This window comes from Oncorhynchus mykiss, chromosome 12, assembly GCF_057628025.1.
Source record: "Oncorhynchus mykiss isolate SJ-2025 chromosome 12, ASM5762802v1, whole genome shotgun sequence".
In the NCBI taxonomy this organism is placed as follows: domain Eukaryota; kingdom Metazoa; phylum Chordata; class Actinopteri; order Salmoniformes; family Salmonidae; genus Oncorhynchus; species Oncorhynchus mykiss.
Window position 1 is genome coordinate 28,940,960 of NC_143033.1, and position 27,660 is coordinate 28,968,619.

Genomic DNA, 27,660 nt, shown 5'->3' on the forward strand with positions numbered 1-27,660 from the left:
TAGTTTGGGGTTCACTTATATCGGGAGTAGTGCCATTCCTCAGCCACAGTGTGTTATATGTGCAAAAGTACTATCTCACAACTCTATGAAACATTCACTCTTGCGCAGACATTTAGAAACGAAACGCTCTAGAGGTTAAATGGGAATCCCGCAAGTTAGTAATGCAGTGACTGAATTGCAGATAGGCTAGCTAATCACAAACCTTGATGATAAAATAACTTTTCACACTTACACCTTAAAATCAAGTGAAATGAAGCAACACCACAAATTATGTACATTCATGGTCCTTTATTGGAACACTTAAGCATGTGAGAATATAGCGTAGTTTGCACCAAATACAGATACTCGCTATCGTTAATTATCTTACAAACACTACCACATCCGCAACACAAGGCCATCTATCCAAGCTTCACATATATGTATTATATACAAATGGGTCACTTCTAAACAGTCATACAATCAACCATAAGTGACACATACTGTACACACTTCTCACCCAAGCCAGTGTTGAAGGTTCACACACACACACACACACACACACACACACACACACACACACACACACACACACACACACACACACACACACACACACACACACACACACACCACACACACACACACACACACACACACACACACACACACCACAAGAAGAATATGTGTAGAGCTTAAAAGACAATTTAGCTTTTTACAACCAAATCATTAAAAAAAAATGTATATGGCATGTCCAGACACTTGGTGATTTCACTTGTTTTTGAGAAACTTACCCCAAAGAGCGATTCATTTTCGTTATCCTCGATGTGCAGTACGGGGGCTCCGAAAAACCCAAATACATCCTTTTAAAAACAGAAAAGCTCTCAGTATAGTGATGCAGGTCTTTAGATGTTGTACACATGAAACAGACAACTCGAGTGATATCTCTCCGCCCATTCTAGCAGCAGGCTACATAGAAAATGGAACAGCTGGATAGGGGCTTGACGGCTTGAGTCGCACAAAATGAAATATACATTTGTTCAGAGCCCCAGTACTGCACAACGAGGACGAGGAAATGATGGCTGGGGTAAGTTTCTCAAAAACAAGTGAAATCACACAAAACAAAAACAAAAAGTCTTTGAACCCTTCTATAAATTTGCCATTGACATCAAAACAGAGATTTGGTTGTAAAAAAAAAGAAGCTACATTTCCTTAAAGACAGTAGCTAGTAACATGAGAGCAAGAGGACCTCAGAAACCACTTCAGTTCAACTGCACCAGGAAGAGACAAAACAGGATTGTGACCTGTGGTTGGGTTTTAGTGTGGTAGTAGACTATTAAATCTATGTAATTCCATGTCAGTAGCTTTATCATGATGCAACTGTTTAAGACGTCCTGCGACAATGTCATATGTTAGGAGGCAGGTGGTAGTCTGGACTGGGATGGATCGGAGTTCTGTATACTACACACAACGAGACAAAATAGGGACAGAATGAAGAGTAGGCGAGAGACAGAGTAAGCAGGTATTGGAGTCTGTAGGAGAGTAGTTTCCTATGTGTAAGAAAGGGAGAGAAAGCCAAAGTGTGTGTGTGTGTGTGTGTGTGTGTGGGGCAGAAGGCAGGTATGGGAGGATAGCTGGACTTCACCGTTTTGTGTGTCAAGGCACAGAGTGAGGGAGGGAGGAGAGAAGATTACAGTTGGTACTCGGATGGCGGTTTAGAGCTTTTAAAGGGCTGTTGGTTTAGACTGGGGCATATGGAGCCAAATCAAACAGATTTCTCAGAGGGAATATATAGGAGTGTTTATTACTGTGTTGTTAAGCTGTGCCCAAGTAGGAAGCTAATTTACATAACAATTGGCAAAGCTGACATTTTAAAGTCTAATACAGTGTCTGTGTGTGTGTCTCTCAGAGTCTATGCATGTTTGCCATTAGCCTCTCTATACAGCTTGTGCAGGTGTCGGATCTCTCTCTATCCTCTGTTGCTGCTACAGCATGTACGATGTCTCTGGAAGTATTGTTGTCGCTCTCTCTTTCACTTCTCCACACCGTCAACTATGTCTCCCTGCACACACGCACATGAACCCATGCACTCCCCCTCCTCTCCTGCAGTTCCAGTTCCACTCAAATGAGTGCCCAATCTCTCTGCTTGGCCCAGCAAGTGACATCTTGATCTGACCCCATCTCAATAGACAGGAGCATGCCTCACCCCTGACTACTCCCCCCCATTCCCTGTAGAGGTAGAAGTTGCCACAGATCTTGCCCCTAACAACAGACCTAGGACCAAATCAGATCTAGGATATATCTAGGAACAGATCAGATCTAGGAACAGATCAGATCTAGGACAGATCTAGGACCAGATCCTGGATTAGTGGTTTTAGGCAAATTCCAGCTACTCCCCAGCAGAGTGAATGAGTGAGGCATGCACCTGGCTGTGTGGGTGTGTGGCCCCTGGGCCGTGGCTCTCAGACCAGCGAGGCTCTCTTCTCCTCAGGCGTCTCCTCCAGTATCTGCAGCAGCAGGTCAATGAGGGGCTTGGCGATGGCCCGGTAGCCCGCCGCTGTCAGGTGCAGGAAGTCAAACATGTCCCTGGTGGAGATGGTCTCGTCAGAGTGCACGAAGCCCGCCCCCACATCCAGGAACTGGGTATGGCCCAGCCGTGGCAGCCAGGAACGCAGGAAGCTGTTAACCGCCACGTTCTTCTCCCGCAGCGGGTTGGGCCACTCGCCCCGTGCCAACAGACCCTGAAACGGACAGACAGCAGAGGTTGGTTACTACTGGGAGCTAAGGACACATCTGTAAATGCATGCATCCTCATATGCATATCAGACCTGGGTTCAAATACATGTGTATTTGAGTAACTGGTATTTTTTTTATAACAACAACAAAAAAAATCTGTGTATGAGCTTTTTTAAAATACACAGCCAAAAAAAAGTACTTTTACTTGAGAAAATGTATTTGAATTCCATCATTCTGAAGTTGTATTAGGATATTGCATTTAAAAAAATATTTTGAAATGATTGAATTCATAAATTTAACTTTTTCATTATTTGAAACTGAATTGAATAAATATTGCATTCAATTTTAAAATTCAAAATAAAATGTAATTCAATATTTAAATATTCTGTTTCAATATGGTATATATGGCATTAATTGTCCATGTATCAAGTTAACAAACTATCATTTCAAGTTGATCAAAGTTTAATATATTCAACTTCTCAGATGCATTCAGATCAGTGTTAATTTTGGCACTCTTTTTTATTTAGATTTAGTCTAGGCATAGTCATTTTGACTAAAATATCATTAAGTCTTAGTCACATTTATACCATTTGAATAAGGATTTAGTCTAGTTATTGTCAAAATTAGGAAAACTGTGGGCTATTTTAGTCAACTAGATATCCTTTCATTTTAGTCACATTATGTTTGTATTGCCTCAATAACCTATAGCAAACATTCATATTTTTATTTAACCTATATTTAACTAGACAAGTCAGTTAAAAAAACGTAAGGATGGGCGTTCCGTCAACGGGACAGTTGTAAATCGTTCAGCGCGTTATGTCAAGATCGCAGATTTTAGAGTAACAACAAATGTCGGTAAATATGTGTCTTATATCGGCTGAAAGCTTAAATTATTGTTAATATAACTACACTGTCCAATTTACAGTAGCTATTACTGCGAAAAAATGCCATGCTATTGCTCCTAACAACAAAGTTGTTTTTTCACTGCAATAGGTTTGATTATTTCACCTCTGAAGGTGAAATGTGTACTTTCATTCTGAAAATCTTGCTCTGATTTATCGTCCAAAGGGTCCCAGAGATAACATGAAGTGTTGTTTTGTTAGATAAAATAATTTTTCATATTCTAAAAAGGTCCATAAATCATGCACGATCGATTTTGTATTTCCACTCGTTCGATTTGCAAAGAAAGGAATTTGCAAAGAAATCTCACCCTAAACGTTGTTTCAACGAGTCAAATCACGTTCGTATCTATTCCTCAGAGATCCTAGAAGGTAACGAGACTTCACATTTCCACAAACTTCAAAGTGTTTCCTTTCAAACGGTACCAAGAATATGCATATATGCTTCAGGGCCTGAGCAGTTAGATTTGGGTATGTCAGGCGAAAATTCAAAGAAAAAATGAGTTTTAAGAACAAATTCTTATTTACATTGATGGCCCACCCCGGCCAAACCCTAACCCGGACGACGCTGGGCCAATGGTGCATAACCCAATGGGACTCCCAATCATGGCTGGTTGTGATACAGCTTGGAATCGAACCAGGGTCTGTGTCGACGCACCTTGCACTGAGATGCAGTGCCTTAGACTGATGCGCCACTCGGGAGCTCAAATAGAGGCAGAGAGCATGATGCTCATTCATTGTCTCTGTGAGTCAATTTGCAAGTCCCATATAATGTGATAACGATGAGTTGAAATCCACTTAGCCTATTGTTTTTTGGCACATTAATTTATTTTCTTTTGCTGTTTCATATGTAGCCACGTAGTGGTGGTGCATAGGCTTACGCTTCAGCTCCACTATAAGTGTTGCTTTGGCAACAGTGTGTCAATGTGGCATTCTACCTGCAAAACAAAATTGTTTTGAGAGCAGAGTGGAAGAGCATCTTTACTATATTTTTCCCTACTGAACCCTATTCATCGATTATGTGTATGTACAACAGCTTTCATCCAGTTTTTTGGAAGCACTCTTAAATTGTTGCTAGAAATTGTACTAAATTATGCTCTAATTACATGTTGCTTTTGTTTTGGTTTACAATGTAAACATAGTCAACGTAGCTAGCTAGAGTTTCTGCTAGCTAGAAGATTCCTTACTTCAACCAATTCTTGAGCTTGGATGTTGTACGTGATGCAACGGGGGCAGCATCTTTCATTGATTTCAAAGGAAGCATTCCCTCAACGGTTGATGTCTGATGGCAACACCGGATGAATGATGGCTGTAGGGTAGCAGGGCCGCTACTGTGCTTTGATTGACAAACTGTAAGCTTCACTAGTTTATAAAAGGTGTTGAACTGACTGAATAAAGTTGATCTCATATAGCCTTGCCATTGAGAAATAATTTAACGTAGTTATATATCCATGGTATCGCATTGGGACAAGTAAACTAAAGACCTTGATTATATTTTAAGAACACTCCTCAAAAAAATAAAGGGAACACTAAAATAACACATCCTAGATCTGAATGAATGAAATATTCTTATTAAATACTTTTTTCTTTACATAGTTGAATGTGCTGACAACAAAATCACACAAAAAATATCAATGGAAATCAAATGTATCAACCCATGGAGGTCTGGATTTGGAGTCACACTCAAAATTAAAGTGGAAAACCACACTACAGGCTGATCCAACTTTGATGTAATGTCCTTAAAACAAGTCAAAATGAGGCTCAGTAGTGTGTGTGGCCTCCACGTGCCTGTATGACCTCCCTACAACGCCTGGGCATGCTCCGGATGAGGTGGTGGATGGTCTCCTGAGGGATCTCCTCCCAGACCTGGACTAAAGCATCCGCCAACTCCTGGACAGTCTGTGGTGCAACGTGGCTTTGGTGGATGGAGCGAGACATGATGTCCCAGATGTGCTCAATTGGATTCAGGTCAGGGGAACGGGCGGGCCAGTCCATAGCATCAATGCCTTCCTCTTGCAGGAACTGCTGACACACTCCAGCCGCATGAGGTCTAGCATTGTCATGCATTAGGAGGAACCCAGGGCCAACCGCACCAGCATATGGTCTCACAAGGGGTCTGAGGATCTCATCTCGGTACCTAATGGCAGTCAGGCTACCTCTGGCGAGCACATGGAGGGCTGTGCAGCCCCCCCAAAGAAATGCCACCCCACACCATGACTGACCCACCGCCAAACCGGTCATGCTGGAGGATGTTGCAGGCAGCAGAACGTTCTCCACGGTGTCTCCAGACTGTCACGTCTGTCACATGTGCTCAGTGTGAACCTGCGTTCATCTGTGAAGAGCACAGGGCGCCAGTGGCGAATTTGCCAATCTTGGTGTTCTCTGGCAAATGCCAAACATCCTGCACGGTGTTGGGCTGTAAGCACAACCCCCACCTGTGGACGTCAGGCCCTCATACCACCCTCATGGAGTCTGTTTCTGACCGTTTGAGCAGACACATGCACATTTGTGGCCTGCTGGAGGTAATTTTGCAGGGCTCTGGCAGTGCTACTCCTGCTCCTCCTTGCACAAAGGCGGAGGTAGCGGTCCTGCTGCTGGGTTGTTGCCCTCCTACGGCCTCCCCCACGTCTCCTGATCTACTGGCCTGTCTCCTGGTAGCGCCTCCATGCTCTGGACACTACGCTGACAGACACAGCAAACCTTCTTGCCACAGCTCACATTGATGAGCCATCCTGGATGAGCTGCACTACCTGAGCCACTTGTGTGGGTTGTAGACTCCGTCTCATGCTACCACTAGAGTGAAAGCACAGCCAGCATTCAAAAGTGACCAAAAAATCAGCCAGGAAGCATAGGAACTGAGAAGTGGTCTGTGGTCACCACCTGCAGAACCACTCCTTTATTGGGGGTGTCTTGCTAATTGCCTATAATTTCCACCTGTTGTCTATTCCATTTGCACAACAGCATGTGAAATTTATTGTCAATCAGTGTTGCTTCCTAAGTGGACAGTTTGATTTCACAGAAGTGTGATTGACTTGGAGTTACATTGTGTTGTTTAAGTGTTCCCTTTATTTTTTTGAGCAGTGTATTTAGTCAGTTGACATGACTGTCAGGCAAGTCCTAAAGTGAGTGACTCGTCAGTAGTCTACTGAGCTATACTCACAAAACCATCATGGGACTCGCATCTGAAGTCTGTAACGCTGATGTGCCAACATCTCTCTGTAGCGTCCAAATTATTTGGGCTACACACTAATATGACTCTCACGGACACGATTGTATTCTTTGTTTTACTCTACGACAACCACAAGTGTCACAGGACTCGTCTGAAGGTAACCCGGTACCTGGACGAAAAATGTATGTGAATCGAGCATTTCCACGTCAAGGTAAATGCGTAATTCCACTATAAAAGAAATCTCATATCTCTCAGATATAAACTCAGCAAAAAAACGAAATGTCCCTTTTTCAGGACCCTGTCTTTCAAAGATAATCCATACAAATCCAAATAACTTCACAGATCTTCATTGTAAAGGACTTGTTCAATGAACCATAAACAATTAATGAACATGCACCTGTGGAACGGTTGTTAAGACACTAACAGCTTGCAGACGTTAGGCAATTAAGGTCACAGTTATGAAAACTTAGGACACTAAAAGAAGCCTTTATACTGACTCTAAAAAATACCAAAAGAAAGATGCACAGGGTCCCTGCTCATCTGCGTGAACATGGCTTAGGCATGTTGCAAGGAGGCATGAGGATTGCAGATGTGGCCAGGGCAATAAATTGCAATGTCCGTACTGTGAGACGCCTAAGACAGCGCTACAGGGAGACAAGACAGACAGCTGATCGTCCTCGCAGTGGCAGACCACGTGTAACAACACCTGCACAGGATCAGTACAACCAAACATCACACCTGCGGGACAGGTACAGGATGGCAACAAAAACTGCCCGAGTTACACCAGGAACGTACAATTCCTCCATCAGTGCTCAGACTGTCCGCTATAGGCGGAGAGAGAGGACTGAGGGCTTGTAGGCCTGTTGTAAGGCAGGTCCTCACCAGACATCACGGTGGGCACAAACCCACTGTCGCTGGACCAGACAGGACTGGCAAAAAGTGCTCTTCGCTGACGAGTTGCGGTTTTGTCTCACCAGGGGTGATGGTCGGACTTGCGTTCATCGTCGAAGGAATGAGCGCTACACCGAGGCCAGTAGTCTGGAGCGGGATCAATTTGGAGGTGGAGGGTCCATCATGGTCTGGGGCGTGGGTCAAAGCATCATCGGACTGAGCTTGTTGTCATTGCAGGCAATCTCAATGCTGTGCTTTACAGGGAAGACATCCTCCTCCCTCATATGGTACCCTTCTTGCAGGCTCATCCTGACATGACCCTCCAGCATGACAATGCCACCAGCCATTCTGCTCGTTCTGTGTGTGATTTCCTGCAAGACAGGAATGTCAGTGTTCTGCCATGGCCAGGTAAGAGCCCGCATCTCAATCCCATTGAGCACGTCTGGGACCTGTTTGAGTACGTTTAGGAGTTGAGGAGACGCTTCAAAACATACTTCCTTATGATTTATTTTTTTAACTCTTTTTCCATGTACACTATCGTTCAAAAGTTTGGAGTCACTTAGAAATGTCCTTGTTTTTGATTTTTTTTTTTGTCCATTAAAATAACATAAAATTGATCAAAAATACAGTGTAGACATTGTTAATGTTGTAAATTACTATTGTAGCTGGAAACAACAGATTTTTTAAATGGAATATCTACATAGGCGTACAGATGCCCATTATCTTCAACCATCACTCCCGTGTTCCAATGGCACATTGTGTTAGCTAATCCAAGTTTAGAATTTTAAAATGCTAATTGATCATTAGAAAACCCTTTTGCAATTATGTTAACACAGCTGAAAACTGTTGTGCTTCTTTGGACTAGTTGAGTATCTGGAGCATCAGCATTTGTGGGTTCGTTTACAGGCTCAAAATGGCCAGAAACAAAGGACTTTCTTCTGAAACCTGTCGGTCTATTCTTGTTCTGAGATATTAAGGCTATTCCATGCGAGAAATTGCCATGCAACTGAAGATCTCGTACAACGCTGTGTACTACTCCCTTCATAGAACAGCGCAAACTGCCTCTAACCAGAATAGAAAGAGGAGTGTCTACAGTAGTTTGAGAAACAGACGCCTCACAAGTCCTCAACTGGCAGCTTCATTAAACAGTACCCGCAAAACACTAGTCTCAACGTCAACAGTAAAGAGGCGACTCCGGGATGCTGGCTTCTGATGAGTGTGTTAAATAGTTATCCTGTGCCTGTTAATTTACCTCCCTACAATGGCTGTTAGTTCCAATGTTGAAACTACTGGTTTTTGTCAATAGTTTTGATGACAGTTATTTTTTGATTGCTGACCTAAATTTCACAAATAGTTCTGTTAGCTACAATAGGGAGACCACTATTAGCCCCTCCGATACTATCAACAGGCTTGTATCTAGCTATCATACTGCATGTGCTCACAAGCATAGAGGTGTTGTATATGGCAATATTGTGCCCATTTCCTTGAAATCTTCTGTTAGGTCTGAAACAACAAATCCAATATGTAATGATCTGGCTTGTATTGATAAACCACTGGAATACAAAGACAGTAAGAGTTAGAAAATATGCACTTAAACATACATACTATTGTCTAAAATAGAAGAAATTAAGATCTGGGCCTTTTACAAAAATCCAGAAAAAATAGAAAGAAATGGATTCTGAGATTGCTAATTGATGGTTACAGAGTATTTATGGCAGATATGAAGGGTACAGGGGGCAGTGTAGACATATGTAAAATATCACCTTTCTGTTCAATGTTAAAATCTGTTACCATCCCAAAGCAATTAGAATTTTTGGTCTTAAGTCTCCAATTAGGAAGTAACTCTACAATAACAATCATGGGAGTTTACCGTCCACCCTCTGCTAAGAAATGTGTGCTAATAGAACTCACTGACTTAATAGCCTCCTTTTCAGCCTCTGAAGTGTTAATTGTTGGGACTTTGCCTGTGGAAACCTTGACTCTGATTGTTTAAAGGATTTTTGTGTTAAATTAAATCTGACCCAGTTAATTAATAAGCCCATGCGTCAAAATCTGATGGACCCTACAAAATCAACCTTGATCCACCACATATTTACAAATACCCCAGGAAAATATGTTGTAAGTGGGGTGTTTTCCTTAGATATAAGTGACCATTGTCCGAGTGTATGTATCAGGGATGTGCGAATACCTAGATCCAAACCATGTTTTCTCAGAAAGAGGAATTTTAAACATTTGAATGAACAGGCCTTTTTACATGATCTTCAATGTAGTGACTGACATTGACTGTATCTCATCTATTCATGATCCAGAGCTGGCTCTAAAAAACTAAAAACAAATGTCTTCAATATTTGGGTTGGCAGGTAGCCTAGTGGTTAGAGTCCTGGGCGTGTAACTGAAAGGTTGCTGGATTGAATCCCCGAGCTGACAAGGTAAAAATCTGTTGTGATGCCCCTGAACAAGGCAGTTAGCCCACTGTTCCCCGTTAGGCCGTCATTGTAAATAAGAATTTGTTCTTAACTGACTTGCCTAATTACATAAAGGTTAAATAAAAATGTTGTCGATGAGCATATTCCCTTAAACACTGGAGCTAGACAAAGTTATACATTCATAATAGAGATGCTGTCTGGGCCAAAACTAGCTTTACGGACTCAAACCCAGATTGGCAATCATTTAGGAGATTGAGAAATCTGTGTAAAACTAGTTAGAAAAGCTAAATCTGATTATTTTGTTAACGCACTGATTGTGCAGGGAATCTGGTCCTGGAAAAGCATTAATCTCTGAAGGGTTGTAGCTCTTCTTCTCTTCCCCATCAAATTAATCTCTCAAATCAAATCAAATTTTATGTCACATGTGCCAAATACAACAGGTAGACCTTAAATGTTAAATGCTTACTAACAAACCCATAACCAACAATGCAGTTAAGAAGAATAAGAGTTAAGAAAATATTTACGAAATAAACTAAAAGTTTTGAAAAAGTTACACAATAAAATAACAATAACGAGGCTATATATACAGGGGGTACCGGTACTGCGTCACTGTGCAGGGGTACAGGTTAGTCGAGGTAATTGAGGTAATATGTACATGTACAGTACCAGTCAAAAGTTTGGAAACCTACTCATTCAAGGGGTTTTCTTTATTTTTACTGTTTCTACATTGTAGAATAATAGTGAAGACATCAAAACTATGAAATAACACATATGGAATCATGTAGTAACCAAAAAATGGTTAAATCAAAATACATTTTATATTTTTGATGACAGCTTTGCACACTCTTGGCATTCTCTCAACCAACTTCACCTGGAATGCTTTTCCAACAGTCTTGAAGGAGTTCCAACATATGCTGACCACTTGTTGGCTGCTTTTCCTTCACTCTGCGGTCCAACTTATCCCAAACCATCTCAATTGGGTTGAGATCGGGTGACTGTGGAGGCCAGGTCATCTGATGCAGAACTCCATCACTTCCTTCTTGGTCAAATATCCCTTACACGGCCTGGAGGTGTGTTGAAAAACAAATGATAGTGGGACTAAGCGCAAACCAGATGGGATAGCTTATTGCTGCAGAATGCTGTGGTAGCCTTGAATACTAAATAAATCACTGACTTCCGGCACCGACAGAGCTTGCCGCCTCGCTTCACGTTCCTATGAAACTACGCAGTATTTTGTTTTTTTACGTGTTATTTCTTACATTGGTACCCCAGGTAATCTTAGGTTTTATTACATACAGTCGGGAGGAACTACTGGATATAAGAGCAAAGTCAACTCACCATCATTACGACCAGGAATACGACTTACCCGAAGCGGATCCTCTGTTTTGCCCACCACCCAGGACAATGGATCGGATCCCAGCTGGCGAACCAAAACAATGACGCCGTAAAAGGGGCAGACGAAGCGATCTTCTGGTCAGGCTCCGGATACGGGCACATCGCGCACCGCTCCCGAGCATACTACTCGCCAATGTCTAGTCTCTTGACAACAAGATTGATGAAATCCGAGCATGGGAGGCATTCCAGAGAGACATAAGAGACTGTAACGTTCTTTGCTTCACGGAAACATGGCTCACTCGAGACACGCTATCGGAGTCGGTACAGCCACCTGGTTTCTTCACGCATCGCGCCGACAGAAACAAGCATCTTTCTGGTAAGAAGAGGGGCGGGGGGGTATGCCTTATGATTAACGAGACTTGGTGTGATCATAGCAACATACAGGAACTCAAGTCCTTCTGTTCACCTGACTTAGGATTCCTCACAATCAAATGTTGACCGCATTATCTACCAAGAGAATTCTCTTCGATTATAATCCCCCCCAAGCAGACACATCGATGGCCCTGAACAAACTTTATTTGACTCTATGTAAACTGGAAACCACATATCCTGAGGCTGCATTCATTGTAGCTGGGGATTTTTAACAAGGTTAAAAATCTGAAAACAAGACTCCCTAAATTCTATCAGCATATCGATTGCGCTAGCAAGGCTGGTAAAACCCTGGATCATTGTTATTCTAACTTGCGCAACGCATACAGTGGGGAGAACAAGTATTTGATACAGGTTTTCCTACTTCAAGATGACGATCAATCACCCTCGGTCTGGGGCTCCAGGCAAGATCTTACCTCGTGGGGCATCAATGATCATGAGGAAGGTGAGGGATCAGCCCAGAACTACACGGCAGGACCTGGTCAATGACCTGAAGAGAGCTAGGACCACAGTCTCAAAGAAAACCATTAGTAACACACTACGCCATTATGTATAAAAATCCTGCAGTGCACCCAAGGTCCCCCTGCTCAAGCCAGCGCATGTCCAGGCCCGTCTGAAGTTTGCCAATGACCATCTGGATGATCCAGAGGAGGAATGGGAGAAGGTCATGTGGTCTGATGAGACAAAAATAGAGCTTTTTGGTCTAAACTCCACTCGCCGTGTTTGGAGGAAGAAGAAGGATGAGTACAACCCCAAGAACACCATCCCAACCGTGAAGCATGGAGGTGGAAACATCATTCTCTGGGGATGCTTTTTTGCAAAGGGGACAGGACGACTGCACCGTATTGAGGGGAGGATGGATGAGGACATGTATCGCAAGTTCTTGGCCAACAACCTCCTTCCCTCAGTAAGAGCATTGAAGATGGGTCATGGCTGGGTCTTCCAGCATGACAACGACCCGAAACACACAGCCAGGGCAACTAAGGAGTGGCTCCGTAAGAAGCATCTCAAGGTCTCCAGACCTGAATCCAATAGAAAATCTTTGGAGGGAGCTGAAAGTCTGTATTGCCCAGCGACAGCCCCGAAACCTGAAGGATCTGGAGATGGTCTGTATGGAGGAGTGGGCCAAAATCCCTGCTGCAGTGTGTGGAAACCTGGTCAAGAACTACAGGAAACGTATGATCTCTGTAATTGCAAACAAAGGTTTCTGTACCAAATATTAAGTTCTGCTTTTCTGATGTATCAAATACTTATGTCATGCAATGAAATGCAAATTAATTACTTAAAAATCATACAATGTGATTTTCTGGAGTTTTGTTTTAGATTCCGTCTCTCACAGTTGAAGTGTACCTATGATAAACATTACAGACCTCAACATGCTTTGTAAGTGGGAAAACCTGCAAAATCAGCAGTGTATCCAATACTTGTTCTCCCCACTGTATCTTTATGTACATATTCTTCATACCTTTACACTTGTGTGTATAAGGTAGTGGTGTGAAATTGTTAGGTTAGATTACTTGTTGGTTATTACGGCATTGTCGGAACTAGAAGCACAAGCATTTCGCTACACTCACATCTGCTAACCATGTGTATGTGACAAATACATTTTGATTTGATTAGCAAAGCACCCCCACACCATCACTCCTCCATGCTTCATGGTGGGAACCACAGATGCAGAGATCATCCGTTCACCTACACAAAGCAACGGTTGGAACCAAAAATCTCAAATTTGGATTCCGGTCTAATGTCCATTGCATGCGTTTCTTGGCCCAAGCAAGTCTCTTTTTATTATTGGTGTCCTTTAGTAGTGGTTTCTTTGCAGCAATTCGACCATGAAGGCCTGATTCACACAGTCTCCTCTGAACAGTTGACGTTGAGTTGTGTCTGTTACTTGAACTCTGTGAAGCATTTATTTGGTCTGCAATTTTTGAGGCTGGTAACTCTAATGAACTTACCCACAGGTCTTCCTGTCCTGTGGCAGTCCTCATGAGAGCCAGTTTCATCATAACGCTTGATGGTTTCTGCACTTGAAGAACCGTTCAAGGTTCTTGACATTTTACAGATTGACTGGCCTTAATTTCTTAAAAAGTAATGATGGACTGTAATTTCTCTGTACTTAGTTGAGCTGTTCTTGCCATTATATGGACATGGTCTTTTACCCAACTGGGCTATCTTCTGTATACCACAGCTACCTTGTCACAACACAACTGATTGGCTCAAACGCATTAAGGAAAGAAATTCCACAAATTAACTTTTAACAAGGCACACCTGTTAATTGAAATGCATTCCAGGTGACTACCTCATGAAGCTTGTTGAGAGAATTCCATGAGTGTGCAAAGCTGTCATCAAAGCAAATGGTTGCTACTTGAAGAATCCCAAATATAAAATATATTTTAAATTGTTTAACACTGTTGTCGTTACTACATGATTCCATGTGTTCCATTTTTTAGTTTTGATGTCTTCACTATTATTCGACAATGTACAGAATGTGTAAAACTAATAAAAACCCTGGAATGAGTTTGTGTGTTGAAACTTTTCATTGATACTGAAAGTTAAGTAAAGTGACTATGCATAGATAATAAACAGCGAATAGCAGCAGCGTAAAAAAAAAAGTGGGCGGGGGCAGGTCAATGCAAATAGTCCGGGTAGCCATTTGATTAGCTATTCAGCAGTCTTATGGCTTGGGGGTAGAATCTGTTAAGGAGCCTTTTGGACCTAGACTTGGCGCTCCGGTACTGCTTGCAGTGTGATGGCAGAGAGAACAGTCTATAATTATGTAGTATGTATGGCTTTCCTCTGACACCACCTGGTGTTTAGACCATGGCATAGCACCATTACAGCCACCACATTAATTGTGAATGACCTTGTCAATGCATTGAATGCTAAAATGAGTTGTGCTGCTTTGTTTATAGATTTGTCTAAGGCCTATCATACATATTGATCATGGTATTGTATTGAAGAAACTGTCAAAGTCTCATAAAAGTATCTCAGTTGGGTTACATCTTCACTCCTTGAATGGTTCTGTAATATACAATGTCCCTGCATACAAATACCTTGGTATTTGGATGGACAATGATCTATAATTTAAGAAGCATACAAATGAGCTTGTTATGAAGTGCAACTGACTACTCTAAAATCCCTTGATTCTGTTAATCATAGCACACTTTGTTTTATTACATCTGACAGTTTTAATACTCATCACTGCATCCTTTAACAAAAATCTGTCTGGACCTCTTTAAAGACACATTCTTAACATCTTGGTTGAAATTTAGAGCTTCAGGTTATAATACAAGGTCACAGGGTTGGTTAACGATGATGACTCCCTTTGTAACCACAGAGTTCGGAAGATCTACTTTTTCATATCAGGCACCTCGTGTGGAATAGTCACTTCCTTTGAATGATTTGGTGTCCCTGGATAAATTTAGGAAACTGGTTAAGGATTTAAAAAAATAAAATGTATTTGATTATAATGGCTAATGTGTATATTGTATGTAATTGTGTGTGTGCTGATGTTACTATTGTTCCCAGGGCATATTTGTGAATGAGACCTAAGTCTCAATGTGTCTCCCTGGTTAAATAAATACAGGGGTCAAAATCAAATAGCTAAATGATCCTTGGTATGACCATCTTAAAAGAACTCCATATCTTAGCTTAGTAGAAACCCAGCCCCGGGCCCTTAGACTCTAGGGCAGGGATGGGCAACTGGCAGCCCACACCCCTTTGAAGGACCACGGATCAATTCCCCTCCATTTTTTAGATTGCTAAATTAGTTTGTAATTACCAGCAGTGGGGCCCCCATTGATTTTGTTTGTTAGTCTCAGTCATATATCATATTAAAAACTGCAAATATCTCTCCACCCTATGGCAAAATGTGTAGAATTGAAAGAAAATAACTGTAAAACATCTAATTTTCCTTTCCGCTCCATAGCAAAACAAGTAGAATGGTTTTACATTAGTTATACAATTGCTAAATATTCTCTCTGCTCCATGGAAAAATGTATAGAATTGCACAAAATGTACTCTAAAACGTAAAAATGTTCTCTTCCCTGTCAAGACTGTGTCGGGTATGGATGTGGGTAAGCAGACCAGCGAGCAACTGCGGACCCTCTTGAGTTCAGAATTTTTGGTGGCCCCCATCCCCATCAAACTTGCCCATCCCTGCTCTAGGAGGTTAACATGTATGGACCCAGAACTTAATTGAACATCTGTTCTGTTTAGAGATCCATTTCATAATATGAAAGTGTCCATCATACAACTAGTTTGATTTAAAATTGTATCTTTAATTTATATATCAAGATCATTTGGGCTATTTACTTAATTTTTTCTATTTTAATCAAATATATAATTTAAAAAACAAACATAGTGGTGCCAATTCATATCTTGCAGGAAAATGCTTTAATCTCAAGAGAAGACAGGTTAAATGTTAAAAAAGTTTTAATGTTCTCATGATCATATAGGTCTTTGCCTAGACAATATCCAAAACAACTAACAACACACTGAATTCATACATTTTCAGTAACTGTAAACACAATAATACATTTGCTGTTTTTCAAACGGAATCAAGGCATTAAAATGTACTAGAGGCCAACAAAACGCAGCTTGTTTGGCAAAAATATCTTAACCCACTATTTTTTCTACGGTGCATCCGGAAAGTATTCAGACCCCTTGACCTTTTCCACATTTTGTAAGGTTACAGTCTTATTCTAAAATGTATTAAATAAATGTTTTTCCTCATCAATCTACACACAATACCAAATCATGACAAAGTGAAAACAGGTTTCTAGAAGCTTTTGAAAATGTATACACAATTAAAAACAGAAATACCTTATTTACATAAGTATTCAGACCCTTTGCTATGAGACTCAAAATTGAGCTCAGGTGCATCCAGCTTCCATTGATCATCATTGAGATATTGCTACAACTTGATTGGAGTCCACCTGTGGTAAATTCAATTGATTGGACATGATTTGCAAAGGCACACACCTGTCTATATAAGGACCCACAGTTGACAGTGCATGTCAGAGCAAAAGCCAAGCCATGACATTGAAGGAAGTGTCCGTAGAGCTCAGAGAAAGGACTGCGTCGAGGCACATATCTGGGGAAAGGTACCAATCTCTGCAGCATTGAAGGTCCCCAAGAACACAGTAGCCTCCATCATTTTTAAATGGAAGAAGTTTGGAACCACCAAGACTCTTCCTAGAGCTGGTCGCCTGGCCAAACTGAACAATCGGGGAAGAAGGACATTGGTCAGGAAGGTGTCCAAAACCTGATGGTCACTCTGACAGAGCTCCTGAGTTCCTCAGTGGAGATGAGAGAACCTTCCAGAAAGACAACCATCTCTGCAGCACTCCACCAATCAGGCTTCTATGGTAGAGTGGCCAGACGGAAGCATCTCCTCAGTAAAAGGCATACGACAGCCTACTTGGAGTTTTCCAAATGGAACCTAAAGGACTGTCAGACCATGAGAAACAAGATTACCTGGCCTGATGAAATCAAGATTGAACTCTTTGGCCTGAATGCCAAGCATCATTTATGGAGGAAACCTGGTGAAGCATGGTGGTGGCAGCAACATGCTGTGGGGATGTTTTTCAGTGGCAGAGACTGGGAGACTAGTCAGGATCGAGGGAAAGATGAACGAAGCAAAGTACAGAGAGATCCTTGATGAAAACCTGCTCCTGAGTGCTCAGGACCTCAGACTGAGGTGAAGGAACACCTTCCAACAGGACAACGATCCTAAGCACAGCCAAGACAACGCTGGAGTGACTTCGAGACAAGTTTCTGAATGTTCTAGAGAGGCCCAGCCACTTGAACTCGATCGAACATCTCTGGAGAGACCTGAAAATAGCTGTGCAGCGATGCTCCCCGACCAACCTGACAGAGCTTGAAAGGATCTGCAGAGAATGAGAGAAACTCCCCAAAAACAGGTGTGCCAAGCTTGTAGCGTCATACTCACGGCTGTAATGCTGACAAAGGTACTTCAACAAAGTACTGAATTAAATGGTCTGAATACTTATATAAATGCACTATTTCAGTTTTTTATTTATTTATACATTTGTATCGGGTATTGTGTGTAGATTGATGAGGTAAAAAATACATGAATACATTTTAGAATAAGGCTGTAAAGTAACAATGTGGAAAAAGCCAAGGGGTCTGAATACTTTCCGAATGCACTGTATTTGGCTGGCTACTCCATGTGCATGTGTAAAACACTGTATTCACTCAATTCAGTTTCAAATCATGAAATCAACAATTCAATTAAAAAATATTACATTCCAATTCAATATCCTAACACAAATTCAAAATTATGGAATTCAAATGCAATCTCTGTTGGCAATGAAATCACTCCATATTTTCAAATACTTTCAAAGTGTATTTCCAAATACATTAAAATATTCAACTACTTGTCTTTTAAATAAAATATATCTGAATACTTACTTTGTATATACAGTATGTGAAAGTAATTGAGATATTTGAAATAGTATCGGAACCCAGGTCTGGCTCATATAGTACAGTATTGACACTGAGGTGATAAAGCAAACCAAATTACCAAAGGGACAATTACACTTTCTGAATCTGAATGCAAATCCTGCATGAGATTGCATAATGGTACACTCCACTGTACACAAATAACAAAAACTTTCACTTACCAGAACAACAACCTTAGTCTTAGGAAGACGGGAGGTGAGCAGTTGTGCAATGGCAAGGATTCCCCCTGCAACTTGCTCTGCCGAATGCTCATGATTGTTGGTTCCTACCCACACCACCGTCACCTGGAGGGGACCAACGAGGTATTGATTAGTTTAATCATATGTTATAGTTCTGATCTGGATGAAAAGCACTCCAGGACCACAACTGTCCACCTGTGCGGTGCCCTTTCCTCTCTCAGAGCCTGTGCTGGCCCGATTGAATCTCACCTTAGGCCCAATGTTGTCCAGTTCTCCATTCTGCAGCCTCCACAGCACATTGCAGGTGGTGTCTCCCCCGATGCCAAAGTTGAGCGCATGCAGAGGAGAGAAGAGCTCCCGCCAGATCTGTGGAGTGAGTGATGTAGCAGGTTGAGATCCAGGACAAGGATTAGTGTAAAATACCAGTGTCATAGCAAAAGGTAAACAAACAACTAACACATGCACAGAGGTCCACACACACACACAGTATTATAACTGATATAATGCACAGCAACATGCATTACACACACACACACACCAGGGTTTCCGTTGTGGTGCTGGACAGTTGACCTGCAGCATTCTAATTGAACAGACCTTTAAGAAATGTACAGGACCCATGTGCATTGGGTGCATAACCGGATTAGGGCATCCACCTACAGTGCTCAGAATGACAGCAATCACATTTAGTTCATGGTAATTCATCTTAACAGAACATAAAACTCAAGGATGCCATGGCGTCTGTCCTTCTTACCGAATGCACAATTTGAAGTTGTCCATATTTACTTTTCCGAACAGCAAAATCACTAGCCGATGCCAATCTACTATGCCCCATAGTAGAACAGTTAACCTATTCTATTGGTCAGCTTGTCGTTCAAGAAAGAAATAGCCTATTCCAAACACACACTGGGACAGTTGTGGAACAATAGATCCCAAAGTCATACAACCTGTAGGCCTAGGCAACAGTCAAAAAAATGTAAACGCAATGAGGCTCATGCAACAGATCAGAATGTTTAGCTTAAAATATTGGTAAACTATTATTTAGTCACATTATAAGCGCAAAAATGCGCACATGGCAGTAGGCTACACACGACTGTTCCTTCCCTAGTGCAATCCCCTGGAAAACATTGTCAAAAGCACATCGCACATTTGAGTGGTTTCAAGAGACAGATTAAAATATCCATTACAAATTTTGAAAGAGGGGAGATCTAAAGATGCAAAAACTAGCATGAGTTGCTAATATGACTAGGATTGTGCATTTGGCTACTGGACAATGAAAGAAAGTTGATTTGAAAACCAATAGAACATGAGAGAAATAGGCTACTGTTTTCAATGGCATATGGAAGTCTATAAAATAACTGCATGCACGTTTGGTTGGATTTTGGCTAAGCTACTTTGAAGCAGGGTAAGATATGCCTGATTATATGCAGTAAAACATTCAGGTTTCAAACAATTAGGTATACATTTTCAAAATGGATAAGCCTACTGACTCCAGCTCATTGCAAAGTGGTGTGTGACCTGCTGAGGCTTGCCTAGTTGCCTATGTACTTGATTGGCAAATGGTAAACTCGCTTTAATTACCAGTTGAGAAATAAATATTAGCTCTTTTTAATCTTGGCCATCGTTTTTAACATGCGATTGCATTAAGAATTGTAGTGGGCAGGTTTCACTCCAGTACCAACCAACAGCTAGCTGTTTGATGAGCTGTAGAAGCAGCTCTCATGCTACATTGACTGGGATCAATCAAGAGTGTTATTTTGCCGGAGCCAAATTATATTTTTTGGGGGCCAAAAGCCAGCCGTTACTGGCTAACGGAAACCCTGACACACACACACACACACACACACAATATTGTATACACAGGCATCTGTCCTCTCTCACCTCGTACTGCTGCATTAGCTGCACCATGGAGTCTCCAATAAACAGCACCTCTGGCTCTGCATCCTTACACTCCTGAACAAACCGCGTGTGCTGCAGAAACACAACACGTCATCCCCAGGCAGACACTCTACAGCCAAAAAGTTCTACAGCTGCCCCATCGAGAGCATCTTGACTGGCTGCATCACTGCTTGGTAAACTCCAGCCACCAAAGACATAAGATTGTTCACTCTGCTACCCTCTGGCAATTGGAGACAGCTTCTACCCACAAGTCATAAGACTGGGCGGTATACCTTATATACACTGTATACAGGGGTATTTGGAAAAAGCCACGGGATGGTTTTTCAATACCATTGAAACTATTTATTTTAATACACTTTAATATTTGTAACTACTTAAGTAAATCCCTGCAGTCAACTTGTGCAATTCGTTTGGAGACAAAGACTGCATTCTTAATTTCATATAATTTTCATTATGAAGCTTACTGGTATTTATTATTACTTATTATGGATCCCCATTAGCTGCTGCCAAAGCAGCAGCTACTCTTCCTGGGGTCCAGCAAAATTACAGCAGTTTATACAATTTTAAAAACATTACATTCACAGATTTCACAACACACTGTGTGCCCTCAGGCCCATACTCTCCCCCAACCACATATCTACAGTAGTAAATCAATGTGAATGTGTAGTGCGTATGTTATCATGTGTGTGTGTGTATGCATGTGTCTGTGCCAATGTTTGTGTTGCTTCACAGTCCCCGCTGTTCCATAAGGTGTTTATCTGTTTTTTAAATCAAATTTTACTGCTGGCACGAATTACTTGATGTGGAATAGAGTTCCATGTAGTAATGACTCTATGTAGTACTGTGTGCCTCCCATAGTCTGTTCTGGACTTGGGGACTGTGAAGAGACCTCTTGTGGCATGACTTGTGGGGTATGCATATGGGTGTCCGAGCTGTGTGCCAGTAGTTTAGACAGACAGCTCGGTGCGTTCAACATGTCAATACCTCTGGTAGTCCCCAGTCACGTCACCTGGTGCTTGTTTACAAGCACACAACAACGAGAGACCAACTGTTGTGCAGCATGCTCCATGTGATGTTTATCAGCTAGATATCTTATAACTATTATATTAACTGTCTAAAATGTGCTAAATGCTCTGCAGTTTAGATTTAGTTTTCTAATTTACTGTCTTCCGAAATCAAGCGTTCCCTTGGTAACCGCAGAGAATCTCCTCCAGGATCAAGAGCCTTGCTGCCTAATATTTGTTTTGTGCGTGCAACAAACTGTGAGAAGCACTTGAGTTACTTGTATAGTTTAGGTCAGACACTGTATGAAATGTTTGCAATTCGCTCGTTAGCATTTAGTTATCATTCTCTATGGGAATTGACATGTACTTGTTAGCATTGCTAACCTTAGGATTACAGAGTATGAGTGGGCTTTGAAAACAGCAGCCCTTGTGTTCAGTGCCAGTATTACCAAATATTCCGGTATGGCACAAAGTCGGTATGAAGGTATGACAATCTGGATATCTCCCAAGCCTAAAAGGCGCTGCATGTGATACGGCCTCAGCAGAAGTCAGGGCATTCATTCATCTTGCGCTTTGTTGAGCAGCGCAGAGCTGTTGAGCAGAGCTGTTGTCAAGGAAGTGAGTGTGTTTATACAGGACCTCCCGCCCCCACCTACCATCAAAGAATCATGTCAATGTGGAGCCCTCCGCATTGTTACAAAATTTGGGAGGCGCACGGCGATGCGTTACGGAGCTCAATTTGGCCTCTGCATGCCTCCGGGGCTCCGCAATTGCATCACAGCCTCAATATGGAGCCTCAGACCACATTTTGGAATGAGCATGAATTGGCTTTTACACACAAACAACTAGAGGTCTTCATGGGTTCAAAAAGTTTAACCCCTTCTGAAATGGACCTGGGGCTGCCCCACCCAGACCGATATGCATAAATAATTGTTTCATATATAGATACCTGCTCCGTACGGACCTGAGAAAAACTAGACCTATTTCGTATAGACCTGGTCGGATCCAGATCCGATCTGAGTGAGGGAAGCTCATTTTTTAAGCTACTTTATTAACCGGAGCTGATAAAGTGCAAGGAGGAGAGAGGTGCCACTAGCAGGCAGGGGAGGGGCCATACTGTGAACAAGTGACAGGGAGCAGGGAGGGAGAGACAGGAACCGACCAAGTAGACTTGTTCTATAGTAGACTAATAGCTGCCATAGCGAAGTTATTTATCATCAAATATGTTAACGTAGTACCCGTCTTGACTGAGTCAACCTGGGAGAAGCTAGTTACGCTAGCTAATGTTAGCTAGGCTAGGCTAATTGATGCTGCAGTGCATGCACTTTCCCGTCTTACAGTTACAAATAACTCCATTCAGAATATTAAGTAGCAGCCTGCCAGTTCGATCTTGATCGTTGTACCAGATCCTTCTCCTTTAACTTTTAATTCCATTGTTTAGATTTCTCCTAACTTTTGCCAAACAGAGGCTCTATGACTGTAACCTATTGCCGCTTTGATGACTTATGATTGGCCGCCCAACAAGAACAATTTACACACGCCACCCTCCACTATTGTGAAAAGCAAGAGCAGCAACATAAACGTATCTCGCTCTCAAAATTACACATATCCGAGACCCATGACAATCATATCAGAACCGACCGAGGCCCGCAACATTATTTAGAATTCGGGTACAGGATTGGGTATTCGCATACAGGTGGATCCGTGAAGATCTCTACCGACAACTCGGTGAACTTGGTACATTTTGAAAATTCAAAGGCAAAACACTTTTTATTTTGTAACGCCTAATTGCCTAAGATTTTAAAAAAAGGCCATTTTGATTTTTAAAAAATTATATATATTTTTTTAAAGAATATTTTCATTTTAATCAGTTCTCATTACTGTAACATGTGACATGTTCATAACCTGGATTTGTATATATTATTTCTGTTTTAAACTATTATTAATGTTTCAAAAGTAAATACATATAAAGAGCTAAATGTCATTTTAATTTTATGGACAGCTCAAATATTCTGCCACAGACTTAAGTCCATTTCTCTTTTGTTTTTGGTACCTGTGAAATATAGAATGATAGCCACTCTCTTTATGAACAGTCCCTTCCTATTGCTTGTGTAATAACAAACAGCTAAACGCAAACGCAAAAACGCAAACAGCTAAACGCAACGCAAAAACATGATTAAAGTGTTACTAGTGTAAGCTAACTACAGTGTTATAACCAATGCCTAAAATAATGATAATCACAAATGATAATCACTATCTAAACTCAGCAAAAAAAAATTTAAAAAGTCCTCTCACTGGCAACTGCATCTATATTCATCAAACTTAACGTGTAAATATTTGTATGAACATAAGATTCAACAACTGAGACGTAAACTGAACAAGTTCCACAGACATGTGACTAACAGAAATTGAATAATGTGTAGATGGATGGGGAAAAAATATTCCATCCATTTTAGAATAAGGCTGTAACATAACAAAATGTGGGAAAGGGAAGGGTCTGCACTGTAAGCTCCCAGTAATGTAATGTATTGGGTAAACCACCAGTTTTGGCATCATCTTCTATTCATAATGAAAATTAATGTTGGAATTTGAGTGTAACGTCCTCTTAACACAATTCATATCAAAGTTTGTCAGTTGCTTTCAGATCTCAAAAGTAGTGTAATCTCAAGAAGAGTCTAAATCGCATGCCAACAATTAGAACGTCATACTATATGTCTCCACCCAAATGGTTTGTATTGTTTTTATTCAGAACCCCATTAGCTGTTGAAGAAGCAGCAGCTATTCTTCCTGGGGTCCACACAAAACACTAATGGACAGGAAGACAAATATTAACTAACACTAGGACTAAAGAACAATATGACTATTTTAAAAAGTAATAAGAACTCGAAAATAAAGAAAAATAAATTAATAATACTACAAATAATGTGTGTCTCCTCATTGTTCCTTGAGGTGTTTTCTTTTTTATCTTCTTTTTTTTATTTTAAAGAGATTGTATTGTTTGCCTGTCAGAAGAGAAGTCCATGTAGTCATTGCTCTATACAGTACTGTGCATCTCCCAGCCTCTGTTCCGGGCTGAGAAGAGACCCTGTTTGCGTGTCTTGTGGGATATGTATAGGTTTTGAGCTGTGTGTTAACTGGCTGAAAAGACAGTTCTGTACTTTCAGCATGTCAATACTTCTTACAAAGAACAGCAGTGATGCAGTCAATCTCTCATCCACTCTGAACCAGGAGAGTCTGACCTGCATGTTATTGACATTGGCCAGACATTTGAGGGCCAGACGTGCTGCTCTGTTCTGGGCCAGCTGCAGCATTCTCTGTCCTTTTCTCCCCACACATGACCATACAACTGGGCAATTGTCAAGATGCAACAAAACCAGAGCTTGCGGGGCTTTTTGGTTGCATGTGATGTTAAAAAAAGCAGATCATCTCGTTATCACAGACAAACCTCTCCACATCTTTACATGTTGGAACAGATGTTGGAACATTGCTGTGAGGTCAGGCACTGATGTTGGGCGATTAGGCCTAGCTCGCAGTCTGCCTTCCAATTCATTCCAAAGGTGTTTGATAGGGTTGAGGTCAGGGCTCTGTGCAGGCCAGTCAAGTTCTTCCACACCAATCTCGACAAACCATTTCTGTATGGACCTCACTTTGTAAGCACAGAAACATCTAGAATGTCATTGTATGCTTTAGCGGTAAGATTTCCCTTCACTGGAACTAAGAGGCCTAGCCCAAACAATGAAGAAACAGCCCCAAACCATTATTCCTCTTCCACTAAACTTTACAACTGGCATTATGCATTGGGGCAGGTAGCATTCTCCTGGCATCCGCCAAACCCAGATCCGTCAGTCGGACTGCCAGATGGAGAAGTGTGGTTCATCAATGGCGGCGAGATTTACATCACTCCAGCCGGTGCTTGGCATTGCACATGGTTATCTTAGGCTTGTGTACGGCTGCTCAGCCATGGAAACCCCTTTTCATGAAGCTCCAGACGAACAGTTCTTGTGCTGACGTTGCTTCCAGAGGAAGTTGGGATCTCGGTAGTGAGTGTGGCAACCGAGGACAGACAATTTTTACTACGCACCGCAGCACTTGGCGGTCCCGTTCTGTGAGCTTGTGTGGCCTACCACTTCACAGCTGAGCCATTGTTTCTCCTATACGTTTTCATTTCACAGTAACAGCACATACAGTTGACCGGGGAAGCTCTAGTTTAGCAGAAATTTGACAACTGACTTGTTGGAAAGGTGGCATCCTATGACGGTGCCACGTTCAGTCACCGAGTTCTTCAGTAAGGACATTCTACTGCCAATGTTTGTCTATGGAGGTTGTGTGCTCGATTTTATACACCTGTCTTCAACGTGTGTGGCTAAAATAGCCAAATCCACTCATTTGAAGGGGTGTCCACATACTTTTGTATATATAGTGTAGCTCCATTCTTGTGTATTTTATTCCTTGTGTTACTATTTTTCTTTTCATTATTTGTTTTAAACTCTGCATCGTTGGGAAGGGCTAGTAAAGCAAGCATTTCACCGTTAAGTGTACACCTGTTGTATTTGGTGCATGTAACAACTAGAATTTGATTTTTTACAAACTGGTGGAGATGGAGATTGAATTTAAGATGGACATGATTCTCTGTTCCATCCATGTTAAGTTCCCTCTATGTGTTCTACACACACACACACACACACACACACACACACACACACACACACACACACACACACACACATTACCATGAATCAGTGACCTTAGGTTTTGCAGAGTCCGAGTCCTTCAGGTCAGTTACTGACAGGACAGTATGGTGTAGTTAGAGGCAGTAGGGTCGACTAACCTGGGACATCCAGCGGTCGTCTCCCTGTATATCCTCCACTGCCTGGGCCACTGCTGCTGGGTTCATCTCATCGCCACTCATCCTATCAGACACACATCACAGAGGAATTAACGTTACAACACACACACAATAAAAAATATGTCCATTAATATGCCCTGAAGAATAACACCTGGTAGGTTTTTATTGACAAAGTTGTTGAGGCTAGCTACTAGCTTTTGGTTTGTGCACAGAGTGGGTGGTGAGACAACATTGCCTGCTGGGAGGCCTCACAGACAGCCAGGGGTGGGATGGTAGGGAGAATCGAAAGACAACACCGATGCGAGGGCAACGAAGCCAAATGGCTGGAATTTCGCACACATCGTATCTACTGATAACAACAACCCACTGTCCTTAGCGCCAGCAGTTCAGCAAGTTTAATTTGAGTTTCAATTATGAAAGGACAATGCTAGACGACCCAAGAAGCAGCGTTAATAAATGCGGACTGTCGCTGTTGTCTCTCCCGACAAACACACACGGCAAGCCCGTGAGTCAGTCAGCCCGTGAAACCACCGTACCCTAATCCTTGTACCTGAAAGCTTCTGATGATGGTTAGTTCTTGTCAATATAACCAGAATATTTCCTCGCGCACGGAGGCTGCACGGCTCCGATGTTTTGCATCCAATGATGATAGTGCGTCGGTGCAGATTCTGCTTTCGCGCTTGGATGCTAGCAAGCTAACGTTAGCTGGCTAGCAACTCACCCTGATAAAGTAGCTCCTCGTTTCCTTTCAATAAAGAACTAGGATATAGCTTCTCTATTACTCTAACAATTAACTATCTGCAAAATAAATGTCTCAGAGATTGTTCTAAATGTGAAACTTATCGGTCGAGTCGACCCAACCTCCCGCTCTTCAGCATCCGACGTTTCCTTTTTTGCTCCCTCCCTTTCGCTCTCCAGCAGGGTTGCCAGGTCAAGTTAACATTTCTAGCCAAATTACAACCGAAAATGTGCACAAAAGACCTGAACTAGCCACATAATTTTCACAGCAAGAGATGAGTTTCCATATTAATACAATACAACTTTTTCCCATAACGTTATCGAGACAATTAAGAAGGACTATCAGGTAACTTCAAACGACATCTAACGACGAAAATTCGTGTTTCCTCAAAATAATAATTATTGCAAGCTATAACATGACGTAATAAAGGAATTGAATATGTGGCAAGATAAAAGATAATTCACCATTATTAAACTCGTTAGATCATTTGCACAAGGGGGTATGGTATATGGCCAACATACCAGCTAATGGCTATTCTTAAGCATGAGGCAACCGCAGACGTTAGCCGTGGGATATCGGTCATATACCGCAAACACCGGGATTCCTTATTGCTATAATAAACTGGTTACCAAAGTAATTCTAACAGTAA

At 41.7% G+C, this 27,660-nt stretch overlaps 1 protein-coding gene across 7 annotated transcripts; it reads right to left on the bottom strand.

The window, feature by feature from the left end:
* Window positions 1-268: 268 nt before the first annotated feature.
* LOC110537342 (platelet-activating factor acetylhydrolase IB subunit alpha2) lies at window positions 269-27,639 on the bottom strand. 7 transcript variants are annotated; one of them, XM_036937316.2, is made up of 6 exons: window positions 27,533-27,632; window positions 26,255-26,336; window positions 20,405-20,494; window positions 18,776-18,892; window positions 18,509-18,631; window positions 269-2,717 (listed from the first exon to the last, which is right to left on the bottom strand). In XM_036937316.2, the coding sequence occupies exons 1-6, from the start codon at window positions 27,592-27,594 to the stop codon at window positions 2,439-2,441; spliced, it is 753 nt and encodes a 250-aa protein (XP_036793211.1). In that variant the 5' UTR covers window positions 27,595-27,632; the 3' UTR covers window positions 269-2,438. The 7 variants fall into 7 exon arrangements, with proteins under 7 accessions (XP_036793211.1, XP_021478968.2, XP_021478970.2 ...); XM_021623293.3 differs by lacking the exon at window positions 27,533-27,632 and adding an exon at window positions 26,823-27,407; XM_021623295.3 differs by lacking the exon at window positions 27,533-27,632 and adding an exon at window positions 26,994-27,200.
* Between the last annotated feature and the right edge of the window lie 21 nt (window positions 27,640-27,660).

What these genes read in the sequence shown, in the direction of transcription:
- LOC110537342 (XM_036937316.2), bottom strand. Translation starts at nt 27,594, where the DNA reads ATGACCGATATCCCACGGCTAACGTCTGCGGTTGCCTCATGCTTAAGA. An exon ending in TTAAGAATAGCCATTAGCTG is followed by an intron (nt 26,337 to 27,532) that starts GTATGTTGGCCA and finishes TGTGTCTGATAG; the next exon opens with GATGAGTGGCGATGAGATGA. An exon ending in ACGACCGCTGGATGTCCCAG is followed by an intron (nt 20,495 to 26,254) that starts GTTAGTCGACCC and finishes GTGTTTCTGCAG; the next exon opens with CACACGCGGTTTGTTCAGGA.